The following is a 17,870-nucleotide window of genomic DNA, read 5'->3' as shown; positions in this document are numbered from 1 at the left end:
AAACTCCAAGTGATTTAGATCCAAAACATTTTCTAACACAGATTCATAATGGTTCTTCAGTGCTGCAAGGGTTCAATTTACAATCAATAATCCATTGTAGGAAAATCCAGAACACTGTTTAGTCTGTGACGACGCGTCGCGATAATAATACATGTATTCCATAGTAAAGTACAGTTGACAGCTGCGTTAACGTTACAATGCGTTGTGTTCACTCATAGTTAAAGACAGCCGAGGTTGAGTAGTTTCTTCTGATATCACTTTCAAACTCCAAGTGATTCGTTGCAATGTACGCGGAAATGCTGCGTTGTGTTGCAATGTACTACATACATTTGTCTGAGCGGGGCGAAAGGAAAGGCGCATTACCGTACTGGCGTGCGGTGACGAATGCGGAAGCATTCTTGCACTCTTCCGCTGGCAATAAGCTACACGCGTCCGGGTCGTTGTAAACAGCGACTCCTACAGTTCGGTCGGGGCACCTGCTAAGCGCGGATAGGACCTGAGTGGGATAGTGTGATCCTTCCACACGATACGCCCTCTCAGGGAGGATCCGCGCTGCCAGGTGAAAAGAAGCGGTTGATTGGCTGGACGTGTGTCGGAGGAAGCACGTGATAGCCTCCACTCTCCTAGATGATCTGACTGTGGGGGGTAAGTGCGCAGCGACCAGGAAGGGATTGGGAATTGGCATACGACTAACATTGGGATGGGAGAAAATCGGAGGAAAATGGAGGGGGAAAAAGATAAAAAAAAAAAAAAAAAAAAAAAACAGAGGCACACTTCTGTAATCAAGTTTAAAATACACACTAGATTAAACATATATAGGTAAGATCTTTAATACAGTCATCCCCATTACTCATGCATTCTAATATACGGCATTACAGGATCTAAGGATCTTCTCTGCCTCTGTTCTTGGTATCTGGGCTGGTCGTCTTGACGGGTGTGTTGATATCCGGGATAGAACCTCGGACGAGGGGGAGGGGGGCGTGGAGCCATAGGAATAGCTGTAGGATGAAAGGCCTGCTGGCAATGTGTTGGACGATTCCCTCTGGGTTTTCCCCACCCCCGGTTCTGCTGGTAGGGTCTTGACGTCCGAGAGGTCACCATTCTTTGGTCACGCTGTCTGTGACCTTTGACAAGACGCGAACCCAAACCATACCATACCAAACCAAACCAAACCTGGCCATGGCTATATCCCCAGCCAGGCTGAACAAGGCCAATTAATGGAGACGAGGCATAAGAGAGCATCTAATTTGGATTTAACGTAGGATTCAATCATAGGATTCAACAGATGGTACAACCTTTTTTTTTTTTGGTGGCCTGGTTTTGCCTCGCATTCATCTCATTCGTCAATTTAGCGATCTCATTTTGCATCTGACTCACTTTCTGCTCCATTCCTTGCTGCCGATAGCGCTCCATCTCCTGTTTAAGAAGAAAATTAGGAGGAAATCAGAAATTCATTTAGCATGATATTAACCATTATCACATTACAAATACATTCCGACTAGGGATGTCCCGATAAAAAAATGTTGCTCCCGATCCGATCATGTGATTTTGAGTATCTACCGATACCGATCTTTCCCGATCCAATAAAAAAAAAGATAAAAAAAAATAAAAATAAAAAAATCATCCCAATTTATCACATTACATTCACCCTGAATGTTGACGTTATCCAGGTGAAAAGTTAACTTCATTCAAGCGAGGCATTGCAATCCTTGACATAAATCATTTGATGTAATAAACTAAGGCCTCAGTATGAGTTTAAGACGTGAACATGGTCATGTTTGTTGAATAAAAAAAGTAAAAAAGAAAAAAAATACAGATTTTTTGTTTTGTTTTTTTTGCCGATCCCGATCTTGGGAAAATCACGTGATCGGCCCCGACCATTAGAAACAATCAATTTGAATCATACGACGCAGACAGAACGATGTATGTAATTCTAGCAATGTTAAAAGTGCTGTAAGTGTTTGTTAAAAATAAGTGTCTACATGTAAAGTAATAGCTCTACATTCAGGCAGCCATCACTGATATACAGTGTTTGGTCAGTAACATGGGTCTCCCAGTCCCTCCACTCTGCAGTAAACAGAAAATAAATTAGCTGGTATCCCATTCCCACTTTATCCAATCAGTAGAGATAACTTCACACTGCAGAAATTGTTTGAAAAAATAAGAAATAAAAACTCGTTTTAAGCAAATGTGTCCTTGAAACAAGTAAAATAATCTGCCAGTGCAGTAAGAAAACGTGGCTTGCAAGAATACCTGAAATAAGAAAAAATATCTAGGCTTCTCTCTCCTGATTGGATAAAGTGGGAAGGGATACTAGAAAATGCATTTAGTGTTTACTGCAGAGTGGAGGAACTGGGAGACCCATGTTACTGACCAGACACTCTATATCAATGATGGCTGTTGGAATGCAGAGCTATTCAACACTTATTTGAACAAAGAAATACCACTTACAACAGCAACCGTACAGCACATTACTACACCACCATTTTGTGCACTTCACAGACAATTATTATGATTATGTAATTACCATTATTGTGATCTGGCCTACTGTGGTTTATAATTAGATGCAAAACACCTTATAGACAGACAGTGTCACCAACTCACTCACTCACTCACATTCACTCACTCACTCACTCACTCACTCACTCACTCACTCACTCGCTCACTCGCCCACTCGCTCACCCACTCACTCACTCACTCACTCACTCACTCACTCACTCACTCACTCACTCACTCACTCACTCACTCACTCACTCACTCACTCACACAATGAGCCGCTCTGCCTCTAGTGGCAGCTCACAGGAAATATGCTTTGTGTAAGCTCCAATTATCCAATTGTCGAGTGAATTTGGAGCGAACCTTTAAAACGTCCATTTCCATCCATTGGGTTGGTTGTGAATAAACCTTCTACCTGAACACGGAACGTAGCAACGCAAGAAAAATTACTATTGGGCAGGTTCTTTAACGTCAGCTCATATCGGATCACATTTCTTGCTTTCCAAAGTGAGACGAAGACAGAGACAGATAATGCAACCGACTTTGGCATAAAAAATACTTGGGATGGAAACATGGCTTATGACAAATTCCTAACCAACTCTGCCGACATGGCGATGAAGCATTATCCTGTTTAAACCGTACCGCGTCTTTGGCGCGTAGTATCCTCTGGTACTCTGCCAGGGCCTCCCTCGCTTCACTCTCCACCTTCTGCAGCGTCTGTCTGATGTTCTCGTCGTGCGTTCGCTGCTGGTCCTCTGCGCGCCTCCTCTCGGTGTGGAGACGCTCTTCCATCACCCGCACGCCTCTCTCCGCCTCTTCCCTCCTCGCTTGTTCCTCTGCAGGGCGTCGGGAAGAAAGGAAGAAATGTTTGGAAGAGGAAGCTTGTTGGGTACCATTATTTCTTTTACAGTGAAGTTGCCCTCAAATTGCACTACCTACTGCTTACTACACTGATGGACAGAAAAGGGGGCAGTGTAAGACCTAAGTCCTGAGTTTCTTAACCAACTGACTCTGAGTAGCCCACTGTAGGCCTACATGTTAATACTACAACTCTACATCAGTCAGTAGTACTTATTTATATTTTTTATACGCAATTTAATCACATTGTATACTATATTGCACTTTACTGTTACATTTGCACTCTGGTTGGATGTCAAACTTCTTTTCGTTGTACTGTACTTGTGCTGTATGTTGACAATCCATTTGAATCTAATCTAATCTATTGAGATGTAGCAGGGTGGATTATCCCTGCTTCGAGGGAACGGGTGTGCAGTCACTGGGTAGCGAGACACAGTAGATCTCTGGCTAGCTGCACCTCCGTCTTTGGGTCTGGAGCGTCAACTGGAGGCTGGCAGTGGGAGTGGATGGGGCCCGGGATTTACCAACCTGGTCTGGTACTCTGGTCTTCCTCTCCCTTCCAGGGTGGTCAGCAGTACTCCCCAACACGCTCTCACTTTCCCCAATTACTCCTCTAACCCTCCCACACCTAGTGACTGAATTGTAAATAAATAACTTGGTTCCCCCCGCAAGCAGTACCCTCCCTCGTTGACACTAGAAACCTTACAGTAGGAAAGGGAAGGTTGAATAGAAAGGGGTTAATTGTAGTAACGTTACCCACACCAAAATGGTTAAGACTGGGCACAAGAAGAGACACGCACACAGAACCCCATTCAATGTTTTATATTAATTAATACGGTGCAGGTACAACGATTTAGTCAGGATAGTCAATTAGAAGAAATCCCTACTATTACTCTGACCGTAACTCAACACCTTATAACCACCTATATTATACACCCACCTCTGGGTTCCTACCAGGAATAATGTGGTTCAAATGTGTTTGACTCATCACCCACGTCTGGGTCAGTTCCATGTACATTACCTCTCTAATGCATACTTATGGAGTCACAGGTCTAGAACCCCCCCAAAGGGAAAGGATTAATTGAATGGGAAATTATTATACAAGAATCACACGTTATCACACTCAAAGGAAATCAAAAATGTGGGCCCACAATACCAAACAAAAGTCCTATACTAATGCCGGCATATATTGTTGATGGGGTACCCCTATGAACTGTAGTTAGCAACGTTAGCTTCACCCGCAGGCCGCATCACACTGTGTACTGTGCAATAAGATCCTGGGCACCGAAGCCCTAATGTACTCAACCAAGATGGCGGCCTCGCCGCGCCACCACCGTCCAGGTAGCAAGATGGCGTTGAACGCTCTCGGCACAGGCGCTAGCAAGCGGGGCTGGAGCAGAGGGGCAGTAGTGGGCTGAGAGCGCGTGCTGGGTGATGGCGACCTCTGCTGGTCGGGAAGGACTCCCGTGCTGGCCTGAAGACAGCCGGTGCAGACAGCCGGTGCAGAGCAGGCGTGGACGCCGGTGAAGACTGGCTGTTGACGGCCGGGCTGGGTTGACGCGCAGCAATACTCTGGCCCTACCCTAAACTGAAGCTACTCTCTGGGTCCCAAACAGCCCACCTGCTAGCCGTGATATATATAATGACGCAGGGTGTCTCTAAGCACCGGTCCTCTTCACGCCACGCTGGCGGGGCACCTCACTAGAGGGAATATCATTAACTTTTTTTTTTTTTTTTTTTTTTTATTTATTTTTTAGCGTTTATCGCTTTTCTGGTCAAGCATGACCGACAGAAACAGGTTGAAAATGGGATGTAGAGCAGGGGAAGACATTCTGAGAAATGACGGCGGGTCCGGGAATCGAACTCGTGTCCCCCAGATCCGTGACGAGCACGGTTTTCCCCGACGCAGAAATAGCGCCGAGATATGCGGTGAGCTACGGGAGCTCCCCTGGAAATATCATTAACTTAAGCCACACTTGGCTATACCGCATTTCTTCTAGGATAACTCGTTGTATCGCTAGGGTATTCAGTAGGGAAACATGCAACACGCTACTACGTTTACTTTTCTAGGATAACCCGTAATATACTCAAGTTGTTCACCCGTGTGGTCCACTACGGGGCTCTGTCCAGACACGACCGAACCGATCCAAGTCCAATGTCGAAGAGGCTGGTTCCTCGCACTTCCGTCTCAGTTGGCTTGCTTCCTTCTCCGTCTCTCTCGTACGCTCTCTGCCTGCAACCGGCGCCCCCTGCTGGTACCGCCTACTAGCCCCACAGGGAAACACTGAGTGGAAGAATATGATCCAGGGTTATTGTTTATAATCCATATTCCAGCCGGCAGGAGAAGGAGAAACCCGCGTCATTGATCAAGGGGAATTTAAGGGAAACTAGTTAATACGTCTTGGTGTACCAGGGGAGATAAAAGGCAAGTCAGCACTTCTGAATAATAGCCATATTTTCAGGGTGCTACAGAGACATATAGAATACCTTCTGCTCTCTGATCTGCCTCAGTGAGGGACTCATCAGCTGCCAGTATGGCCTGGCCGAGTTTCGCCTTCTCCTCCAGGTATGCAGACAGGACCTCCTGAGCCTGGCAACAAACACGTTAAAGGCGGACGAGAAGTTACAGTAGATGTCAGCTGATGTGGATGAACAAGGAAACGGGGCCCATTATGGGGGCTTTCAAACTCTCAGCTGGTTTTCCCTTTTTTCTACTTCTGTGACCTTTGTTGTATATTTTTGAATGGTGTTTTCTTAATAAATTTTGTAATGAAAGGTGAACGTTTTGTATGTGTTTGTTCCAAATAAAAACATGTGTGTGCAGGGTATCTGCGGGGTATTAAAAAGTCTACAATTCATAATTCTTAATATAAGGCCAAGGTATTAAAGATTCTTAAATAAAATTTGCACAGGTATTAGCCGGGCTGGGGGGGGGGGGGGCAGGCCGGCTGTCGGGAGATTAAATAATGTTAAAATATATGAAATGTTTTTGTATTCAAGTCATGTTTACCGGGAGCTTGGTGCGTCTGGCGAGAGCTTGTATGGAACACGTGATCATTTAAATTGGCACGCAAAGTGCAGCCGCCAGTTCAGTGTTGTTATGTTCTGTTCAGTAGGATGGTCGTGAAATTGGTATAAAACTTCGCTCTAAGTGGTATTAAAAAGATCTTAAAAAAAGTCTTAAATTGAACTTGTTGAAACCTGCAGATACCCTGGTCTGGTGTGAATCATTCTTACCTTTTATTTGTATTATTCTGAAGAAATCCTATATTTCTAGCTGGTCGTTCACACTAATTTCACCAGACAGGCACTAAGTGGTGATCTGGTACTTCCTCGACCTGTAGGACTAATAGTTTAAAGGGGAACTATTTTGCTATTTCTTTCACTATTTGGGCAATTTTACAAACATTTTATTCCTGTGAGTCTATGGAACACATCTGTACGTTTTTTTCTCAATAAAATTCATTGTTTTGTATTTTTAATCAAGTACTTTGGTGCACCACTTTTTCCCCTTACAAAATCCAAGCAATGCGCTTTGAGTGACAGTCAGTCACCCACCTGCACTGGCAGATACCTTTGGGGGAGAGAGAGATAGAGAGGGAGAGAGAGAGATAGAGAGGGAGATAGAGAGGTAGAGACAGATAGAGAGAGGGAGAGAGAGAGAGACAGACAGAGAGACGAGAGCACAGAGCGTGATGCGCGTGTGCATGTGTGCTCGAGTCGCGAGTCTCTCTATCTGTCTCTCCCTCTCTCTCTCTCCCTCTCTCTCTCTTTTTCTCTCTTTTGGGGAAGTGCAAGTGTCTGACAGGGAAACAGCTTCCGCATTATTTCCACTCGCTCCGTTTTGGTCATAAGTTAACTTCAATGTTACACTAACTTCCTCGAATTGTTGTTCTATTACGTGTTAGCTCCGCTCAGCGTCTATTGCACATGCTTCACGTCAGTACTTGTGCACTGAATAAAAACTCTCAATGTACCTTTACATACCAACATCCGTCTGGCCACACCCCCATCCGCCACCTATATAAGCAGGGGTGTGGCCACACACTCACCTCCTTCTTCACTTTCACCTCAAGGAAGTGCCTGTATACACCACTATCAAGTTAGGTTGTTTAGACTGAAGAAAGGAGAACAGGGCCCCGTTCCCCGTACCTGGCTAACTGAGTTAGCCGGATAATTTTCAGCATAGCTTGACTTAAGCCAGACCTTTCCATTACCTGACACTCAATTGTCTAAATCACTATGACAACAGATCAAAAAGTTTGAACCTGGTCGAGGGCAGGGTTAAGTTCAGTTAGCTGGATGAACTATGGCCACGCCCCCGCAAAGAAATCCCAGCTCCCTTCCTGAAATATTTCTCACAGTCTAGATCCCATTATGCCATTCTGAATTATGTTTTTGTGCTTCGTTTGAAATGTAAAATAGGTCTGCAGTAACGCTGATAATAAATCATATTCAGCCTATGAATTTACTTTGTCCTATATAATGCACGTCATATTTATACGGATACGGCGCTCGCGAGTCGCGACACACAGTTATTTTAATAACGGACTAAACGGATCATTGCAAATGTGAATCCCGCTGGGATATTTTTAATGAATGAAACCTATCGGGTGTTTGGCTCTGATTAGTGTAATATTCTTCGCTGTGTATTTGCTTAACGGAGCACCCGGATGCGTTTCATTCAAGCTGAAGCGTCTATGCGCGGATTGTGGATATGAATTATGAGGAATCTGAATCTGTGGAGTATTTAATTGTATCACTGTGACAGTGTCACACGTTATTGTGATATTGTAACTGGGATTAAAATATATGAGGATATGCGCTGTTTGATGGATTTGATGACGTGACGTGACTTGATAAATTGAATGAGCCTTTGACGTTTTTGATGAATGAATTTGAGAAAATGCATTTATCTTTTCAAGCACTGTTATCTGATGATGAACATGAGGTGTCACTGGTATAAACCAAATGGTAATCAATTCAATGCATGTATGGATTAGGTCCGAAACAGATTAAAACCTGATTAATAGTGTAACTGCAAGCCTCCCTCCAAGCCTCTCTTTGGAAACCATGTATTTATATAGTACATAATACCTAAGCACATACAGATATCCTCATAATATAATTCGTATCAATTAGATATACTATTTGGGCTTGTTTTTATCGTTATTCTGAAAGAGCTGAACTAATTATTTTCGCTAGCAAGATCTCATTTGATTATTCATTCCATAAGCCTATACTGCCAGCAGGGAGCAGGCACGTTTAAAGAAATATAATCTGATTGATTGGGGTAATGAGGGATTTAAAATTAGCCTATAGATTATGCATTTAACTTGTCGGCGGGTACTGCATTGTACCCATTCTGCAATCTGTTAATAAAGTTTTAAATCAATCAATCAATCAATGCCGTTAGAAAATCAGGATTTCTGCTATCGACACTTGCTGTCTTTTCAGCTGAGGCGGGCGCGCGCAATTATCCTGAGTCTCAAGTCTGGTTCAAATGAACGAGACTGAATCCACCTTCGAAGAACAGGAAAATCCCGGATTCAAACATCGGGTTAATTGAATCTGGATAATGGGACTCTTGATCGACTTAGTTGAACCAGGTACGGGGAATAGGGCCCAGAAGAGCAAGGAGATATGTTGACGTTATATCTTTGTTTTCTCTCTCACTATTTTCGAGAAAATACGGCGATAATGTCTTCGTCACTGGGGTGTCTGGAAGATGATGATCATTCTGACCTCAACCGGCTTTTTCGTATTAGGGGCTCGCGTCGCTGGTCTACTCCCCACCTGCAGTCCTCCAAAGCTGCGGCTGGATAGGTATTGAACCTCCGCTTCTACAGCTGGACTGCAGGAGGCACCGGCTGTTTGTGAGACATTGGTTGCCTCTGGGCTGGGTGAGTGACGTTTTGCTATGCGGGCGCCGGTTGTATTGCTAATGCTATGGGGTTTAGCTGCACAATTTTACGAAGGCCGGCCCCAGATTGGGGTCCTCTGTTCGGCCTCTTAGGCGACGGACGGAGGGTCCTGGTTTGAAGCCCATAATGGTCAAACTAGTGGGCCGCGACCGAGATCTGGTTTAAACCCGGGGTCTCTGGACGAGCGGATGCGGAAAGATGTAGGCCCCATCTTTCAAATGAATGAAAGATTAAACCCTAAACACAAGGAAAAGTGGGTCTGGATCTTCGTTATCGGAAGTTCCATGCTCAAGTCAGCTGCAGCCCATACGGGAATTGTGCCGACTCCGCTGTATGTCTGTTAAATCACAGTTGAAAACTGTGTTGACATTTCTTTTTCTCTTCTCTCTTAGGATGAGGAGGGACTAAGACGGCGGCCTGTCTGAAGTGTGGCTTATTATGTTCTTGTGTACAGTTCAGGTGATAGCTGCTTAGCTTGCGTGCTAGTTGTGTGGCCTACCTGTTAGCCAGTCAGCTGTTAGCTGCGGCGCTAGCCCGTTGCGTTCACTAGGCTAGGAACGTTAGCTTGTTGCTATCAGTCGGGAGTTGGTTGTTAGCTTAATGCTACACTGTTGAACGTTACTGTGAGAATAACAAGCCTTAACACTCTGACTACGACGTCATCTTTGACAGAGGATGTTAGTCGACCCTACACCGGGTGCCCTGCCAGCGAGGACTTCGTCAACATGGAGAACGGCGGCTGGGTGGCGCGTCGGGCATTGCCCTCGTCACCAACGCAGGAGACGCCGGGTTCGACTTCGGCTGTCCCCGTTAACCAGTGTTTGCAGTCCTCTCAGCCTGCACTCAGGGTGTAGGTAGGAGTCCTGCTGGACTTAACACTTCTTCTTTCCTTCCCTTCTAAATGTTTTGTAATAACAATGTTTCCAAAACGTATGTTGCTGCAATACATTGAGGATACGATGCGTGTTGTGTGTGAATTGTCTTGTCACTGGTATAGGTTCTCTACCTAGAAAATCTGCGTTGTTTTTTACGTGAGTAAAAATGAACTGGTTTAGTTGTGATGAGAACATGTGTGTTCATGTAACGTTAGTAACGTAGTTGAGCTCACAACTAAGTGGGTTGTTTACCCTGCAAAGCTATGCTTAGTGACATGTGATCGAGGAGTAAGTCCTTCTCTCAGCCTGTGATGACAATGAACAGGTAGCGTGTTCACATATTAACAGGGGTACCTGTTCAACCTGGTCGTATCAAGGGTAAGGTGGGAAGGGGTGACCCCCCCGGTTTCCCTGGGGCTTCCCCCCTCCTCTCAAACATGTTTTGTTTACAATATATTGTGTCACTATGTTTGTGGGGATACGGTGTAATCCCTCAGCTTAAACTGCTGGGGTTGTGCTCCTGCTTGAGAAAACGATTTTTTCCTAGGAAAAGATTGTTTTGGTCGCTGTCATATGTGCTTAGCAAGGCCTGTGGCCAATACATAATCGAGGACTTATGTCTTCTCTCGTTATGAAAAACGACGTTCCTCTGTAGTGAGAGTGTACTTTTGCCTTTTTTGTTGTGATGAAGGGTTGTGTGTGTCGTTAAGATCCACAACTGGGTTGAGTGTTGGCCTACAGAAGCATTGGTCTGTGTTTTTTATTTAAAAAAATCAGATGGCTGTTTTCTCTGGGTCTCTGTTTTTTCTTTGTAAAAATCAGATGGCAGGTTTTTCGCACATGAGTCTATGTGAAGCTGTTAAACGCTTCATGTAGCATGCTATGACTGGTGTCATGGCTCTACTTTGTCATTACATCGTATCAGGGGTGAGGGGTCGTAAAGGGGTGAACTGGTAAACCTTCCTCCCCTTTTTCTGATTGGTCAGGGGTTAAAACCCCCTGTCCTTCGGGCTTCCTGTCACGTTGCTGGTTCGGCACGTTACAGGGTGGGAGAGTTTCCTGGTCCCACGCCCTGAAAGATTGGGCGTGTGCACCACGGAAATTCCCCCGCCATAGAGTACGTCACTGAGCGCGTTTCTATTGGTAAGACTTCCGTGAGTTGTTCAGGTTCCATGTTATGGATCAGAGCCTCCTCCTCACAGAGCTCCTCCTCAGGGAGTGTCAGAGCCTTCTGTGAGTTCGGACCCTCCCTCCCAGTGAGGGAGCCTCCTCAGAGTTTCAGAGCCTCCTCCTCAGATTGTCAAGGTGAGTAGAACTTCAAAAAGGAGTTCTGCTCTGTTGTATGTGTATTCGATTCAATTCAATTCGATTATTGAGCTTGGTGGGTGATGCAACGCAGTAGAGACGTGGTTCTTCTGCTCTGCTCCCTACTGGTAGTGTGTGTATTGGGTCAGAGCCTCCTCCTCGGAGAGTCCTAACCCAATTGTTACATAGCTCAATGTTGCAATATGTCTTTTCAATCTATACAGCTCACGTGGGAAGTCTCTCTGGGGGTTCCCCGTCCTCTCCTTTTTGGAGTAGGTGGACGGGGTATTGTTTAGGGTTTCCCTGACTCCTCACCTTACAGGTCTGTTGAGTCATGGGTTTCCCCCCGTCATAGGGGTACGCCGCTCACCGTCCCCTCTTATGAAGTGTGGTTGACGGGGTGGTGTTTCCCTCAGCCGCGTCGCATGGGACCCATGTCCGTATTATTTTTTTCTTTTTTCTGAAAAAATTGAAAATTGAAAAAGCGGCTTCTTGTCGTTCCCCCAGGCGGCTTGGAGGAACGGTATCTGGTGTCTTGTTAGACTATCCATTGATGTGTTTTGGGTCTCGACGTGTACATAGTGCTGGCCCTGGGTGTTTCTGATAGGAATCACACATGAGGCTTGCGCGCCTTGGTTGCTCATCATCAAAACAGCGTTTTTATGGGGCAACTGGGATGGAGTTTGTCTCTTCCGAGCGCCAGTTTACTCGACGAATTCTCGTTCATATCTGGGGGATGTTAACGGAATAGATCAAAGCATAGGTAGAGGGGTCTCACTCCCTTTGGGTGGGCCACTGAGCGCGGTACATAAGGGACCGTCTGGGTGGCGCCCTCTATAATGTTTTGGATCAACACGCATACCTACCCCCCTCCTAGAGTTGGGGATGTCGGCGTGATTAGGGCACGGGACTGGTTCTGGTCACGCCGGTCCAGGTCAGTTAACCCGTTGTCCGCCGGGGATGCAGATCTACTGTTCTGGTACCCTGAGGGACTTGTGCTTTTTTCAGGGGGAAAAATGCCGGGTCGGCCCGGGTGTCACAGGGTTTGGCGTTATGGAGATGTTCGTGGTTGTACTACGTTTTACACCTCACTGTTGCTTGGTCCATGTTGTGTTGTACCTTGCGCTGCGCTAAAGGGGCCTGGTCCTTCTCCATTCTTTTCGCCCCTCTCTTCTCCCGCTTACATATGGCTGAGAGGGGGCTGTTAAGGTGGTTCTTATGGAACTCCTCTGGCATCCCTGTGCACGTCCCGGTCCGCCGGGCCCGGTCCAAAGTTGTTTTCGTCGACCCGTAGGCCTGGGATAACCCCTTTTTGAAAACTGAAACACTTGTACTGCGGTATAGCCAGTGTATACCCGCAGGTGTGTTTGAGTTTTTTCCTGAGGGGTTATAGGAACAACCACCTCATGTTGAACCAAGAGGGTGGGTGATTCCCTGGTGTGTTGGAGCGGAGTCAACTCCTGGGTTACCCGTTTGAGTGTGCCCCTGCACGTTCATGACGTCTGCCAATCGTGTCAGCCTTCTCTGCCTCGACCCCTCTAGAGCGTCGGATTTTTTTTGTGGAGGCTTTGACATGGTGCTCAACAATGCCAGCATACGCCCCTTCCGCCGGGGTGCTGTTTCAGTTGACCCCTTTGGCGCCTGTCTCGTCCGCAGTGCTCCAGACTCGGGTCAAGTGCCTGCTGCCTGGATTGAGGGATCGGTCTCTTCTGGAGGTCGTCTCCCCGGTGCGCTGCCTGCTCCCGCTGTAGTGTAGCCTCTTGAGTGCTTCGAGTTACAGCCATGCTGACTGCCTGAGTATGCCAGGGTCAGTGAGCCTGGCGGCGTGCTATTGGGGGGAAGGGCCTGCTCTTGGATGGGCCCTGTCCGAATATGCTGGCGATGTGGGGGGCGGTGTCACTAGTGACCGCCTGGTGAGGTCTCGATGCTGTGGCGTCATTGGCCTCTCCAGGCCCCCTTTTTCCAGGGGGGATCCAGTCCCTTCTGGGTCTGGGTCCTCCTTCGTGCTCCGCTACTACGGCCTTGCCACGGGGTCGCGCTTTGCTCTTGACCCCGTGATTTTGGGGGTGGTAACGAGGTTTGTTCCTTCCGTTCGTTCCCTGGTGGCATGCGGGTTGTGCGTGTGTGTAGTCGTGGGTACCTACCCCGCGGTCTGCTCACCCTGTGCGTTAAGTTGCTTGAGTTCCTCTTCGCGCAGTCGGATCCGTCTCCCTCCCGTCCTCCAATAGGGAGGGTTCCCTCCAATAGAGAGGGTCGGGGGGCTCGGGTCCTCCCCGGTTCTGATGGTTGTGGGGGGCCTCAGTGGGGTACATTTGTCGGGCGTAAGCTCCGCTCAGCTCCTGTGGTGCAATAGACACTGAGCGGAGCTAACACGTAATAGAACATACGGTTATGTATATAACCATAGTTCTATGAGTGTAGTGACGCTCAGCGTCTGGACGCCACTGCGGCCCTTGATCTTGCCTTGTGGTGAAAGATTGAGAAGGAGGTGAGTGTGTGGCCACACCCCTGCTTATATAGGTGGCGGATGGGGGTGTGGCCAGACGGATGTTGGTATGTAAAGGTACATTGAGAGTTTTTATTCAGTGCACAAGTACTGACGTGAAGCATGTGCAATAGACGCTGAGCGTCACTACACTCATAGAACTATGGTTATATACATAACCGTATGATTGTGGGCGGTGGCTACAACCACAGAAGGAGCTGAGGTTACGCAGATCACTATTCTTACACGTCACAGATTGACGTAAATTCAGAATGGCTTGGTTTAGTGGGGGAGGATCTTGTCTCAGCTGAACTGGAGGAATGCGCCTGAATGAGAATTTTACACCTACAGTAGTCAGTGTTGGTACAACCCCACATTGCTAGAAAACAATGCAAATCACTGGAAAAGGCCATTTATAAGATAGGGGACCTTTAAAATCCACAGAGCGCTATAGAGCCATATTCAACTGGAACAAGCTACCAGTCTCCACAAGGCAAGTAATAATACATATTGTTTAAAAAATATATTAAAAAGTTAAATGATGTAAATGAGACTGTAGTAAGATGTGATTAACTATTTTGTCTTTTTATTTTATTATACGTTAAATTTTTTTTTTTTTTAATTGCATTGCTCATTACATTCTGTATTTGTTCTGTTGTATTATTTTCTTGTGACGACCCCAGGAAGACTGTCATTAATTTGACAGCTAATGGGGAATGGATCCTCAGATATACTGTAGTCGACATGTGTCAACAAATGTACATGTCTGTTTGAATTTATATTGTACCGTTATTACTGTACAAATTTAATGATTGTGAAATGATGATTGTTTAAGGAGACGATGAGCTGTATGTGTATGTCACTGGAATTTCTCTGTGAGGGATTAATAAAAGATATCCTTATCTTATTCTTATTATTTTATTGAACTATTTTATCGCACTACAGTACTGCATACTTTTACTGTCTTTTCTATTTTACTAACTATTTGATTGCACTTTTTTACTCTGTCTATTCTATTTTATCATTTATATTACTGCCTATTTTTATTACAGCCTTTTTTTAAACTGAATGAAACCATAAACAGAGATGTTAGATCCTGTTTGCCTTACCTTGCTGCTACCTTTTCTTTTTTATGCTCGCTTTATGTTTGTAACCAATGATGTTTTATATGTCTGCACTTTATGTATGTCTTTTTTATTGCTGTGAAGCACTTTGAACTGCAATTTCTGTATGAAAAGTGCTATACAAATAAAGTGTATTATTATTATTATTATTATTATTATTATTATTATTATTATTATTATTATTATTATTATTATTATTATTATTATTATTATTAATAAAACAAACAAACCTTCACCCCTCTGCCTTCTGCACAGCAGTAACTATCGGTCATCATCTGTACGTCTTCGCAGAACCTCCTGTATCCTCCAGGGACTGTGTAGTATCCGGCACTCAGCTTGTCCTCCAGAGGGTCAAAGATGCGCCTGATGATGCAGAGAGACGCCTTCTTGGACTCCTGCTCATTTCTCTCGCAGATGCGGTTATACGCCCCTTGAAGCAATTCCTACAAACGTAGCGGTTGTTTCCCCGACAAGTTTAGGTATTGTACAAACCCAAAACAAATCTTTACAATTTAGTTTGTTTGTAGTGCATGTCAGAGATTACCAACGTGTACGCCTTTGGTCACACTCCTACGCAGAGATTTGCACAATGTTTCACTGTCAAACATCTCGGCTCCAAAGAGGAAGTGAACTAACCGGTGCTACTTATACTCTTATTATTTTCCTTTAAATATGCTGTAAGTGGTATTTTCTTGTTAAAATAAGTGTTAAGTACTGTAGCTCTACACTCCGACAGCCATCACTGATATACAGTGTTTGGTCAGTAACATTGGTCTCCCAGTCCCTCCGCTCTGCACTGCAGTAAACACAAAATACATTTTCTGGTGTCCGGTTCCCACTTTATCCAATCAAGAGAGAGAACCCTAGGTATTCTTTATTTATTTCAAGAAATCTTGACAAGCCAAATTAGCTTACTGCATTGGCAGATTATGTTATGTGTTTCAAGCACATATTTACTTGAACATTTCTTTGTAGTGAGGGTTCTCTCTCATGATTTACACAAATACAAAATATCGTCTCAGCTAGTGTACTGTGCTTAGTTTAGCCTGTATAAACTCTGCCCTCGGATTCATATATCACTCTGCCCTCAGATTCATCACTAATGATAGACACGACACTCATCACTGTGTCCTTTATAGAAGGTTGGTTGGTCCTCTCTGATGGAGAGGCGCAACAAACACTGGTATTTGTTAATTTTTAAAGGCCCTTACTGGTAAGCTACCTCCTTATACTACATCATTATTGGAATGGAATTTTGGAACCAATGGAACCCGTTCTAGTGACGGGTCCTTAAGGTCCAGTTTGCTCTGAACAGGGCATCGTTATGATGCCTCTAGCTCATGGAATGAACTCCAACCGTCCTTAAAGCTTCAGATTCTCCCCTCTGTTGCAGAGTTTAAAACCTTGATCTCCAAACTTTGTCAATCAAGTTGTACATGTTTTCATTGTTTTGTTAGCCTTGCTTTTTGCCTTGTCTTGTTGTCTTATTGTTATTTTATATGTTGTGTGATTTTATGTGCCCTTTTTATTTTTTTTTACTTATTTCTGTATGTACACTCGACGTGACTGTAAATGAGGAAAACCTCAGTTGCCTTTTCGAGTTTAAATAAAGGTGCAATAGGGGCAAAGGTCAAAGGGAAAAACATAGACAAATAGAGTGAAATAAACACAAACAGGCAAAATACAGCAAATCAAAGGAGAGCTCAGTCAATACCACATTATTATCATCTTGGATAAAAAGGGAATGCAAAGCATTGGTTAAAATATATAAAATAATTCAACCAATGGGAGTTGAGGCTCACTTCAGAGTATCTGTTAAATGTAAACTATTATTGTATGCAGATTGGCATGCAGACACTTCTGCTGCCAGGTAGGGAGTGTCAGGGAGATTGAGAGAGCTCCGAGTTCTGAGCTAGAAAGTGCCAGACAGTGGCTCATAGATAACAGGCTGTCCATTCACCTTGGCAAGACTGAGTCAATCCTTTTAGGCAGAACAAGGAGATTAGGCAAAGTCGATCGCATGGAAGTCTCCTGTAACAGAGCTGTAGTCACAGGGAAAACTAGTGTCAAGTACTACCTAGGACTTACACTAGAGCAGTCTCTCTCATGTGAGACTAGTGCTGCCAATATTATATCCAAGTGTGCAGGCAAACTCAAGTTCCTGTATCGGAATACCAGGCTTTTTGAACTAGCTGTTAAAAAGCTGTTAGTGTCATCCTTGCTTCAGTGTCATTTTGACTATGCGAGCGCAGCATGGTACAGTGGTCTTTCGACTAAATAAAAAAATAAACTTCAGGTGATGCAAAACAACATTATTCGGTACATACTAGGTGTGCCTCCCAGAACGCATGTAGGAAATGCCGAATTCATAAAGGTGGGTGGGACTGCTACCAGTGCACCTCAGGGTTGAACAGATGAAACTGAACCACATGTTCAACATAGTAAATGGTACAGCCCCAAGCTATCTGAAGTATCAGATCAATATGGTCCATACGCAGCATGGACACAATACCAGGGCCAGTGTTCGCTCCTGTAAGGTGCCGCGGGTCAAGTCTATGGCTCAGAGCAAATTTTTCTACACCAGGATCTCAATGTGGAACAGCCTTCCATTCAGGATAAAACTGTCAGGATCTAGAGGAATATTTAAAGGTCAGGTTCGCTCATATCTCTGGGGTAAAGTGGCCGGATAGCTGTCAGGTCATACTTGGATTGTTGTTTTAATGATGGTATAAGAAATGCGCTATTTTGTAGGCCGGCTAAGTGGCGCAGTGGGCAAGACGCTCGCCACTAACGCAGGAGACGC

General features: G+C 45.0%; 1 protein-coding gene across 2 annotated transcripts in view; it reads right to left on the bottom strand.

Moving 5' to 3' along the window:
- Nucleotides 1–1,246: 1,246 nt before the first annotated feature.
- Nucleotides 1,247–17,870, bottom strand: part of LOC311226863 (guanylate-binding protein 6-like) — a 61,917-nt gene continuing 45,293 nt past the window's right edge. For both annotated transcript variants that reach the window (XM_084312288.1, XM_084312287.1), the window contains exons 8-11: nucleotides 15,298–15,510; nucleotides 5,842–5,944; nucleotides 3,139–3,332; nucleotides 1,247–1,416 (exon numbers count right to left, since the gene is read on the bottom strand). In XM_084312288.1, coding sequence (XP_084168414.1) covers nucleotides 1,279–1,416; nucleotides 3,139–3,332; nucleotides 5,842–5,944; nucleotides 15,298–15,510 — 648 coding nt within the window. In that variant the 3' untranslated portion in view covers nucleotides 1,247–1,278. The remainder of the gene's footprint in view (nucleotides 1,417–3,138; nucleotides 3,333–5,841; nucleotides 5,945–15,297; nucleotides 15,511–17,870) is intronic.

The sequence above is a fragment of the Notolepis coatsorum genome (assembly GCF_963971535.1).
Source record: "Notolepis coatsorum genome assembly, chromosome: 4".
NCBI classification, from domain to species: Eukaryota; Metazoa; Chordata; class Actinopteri; order Aulopiformes; family Paralepididae; genus Notolepis; species Notolepis coatsorum.
The sequence above is the reverse complement of the archived record's forward strand: the minus strand, read 5'-3'. Positions and strand labels throughout refer to the sequence as shown.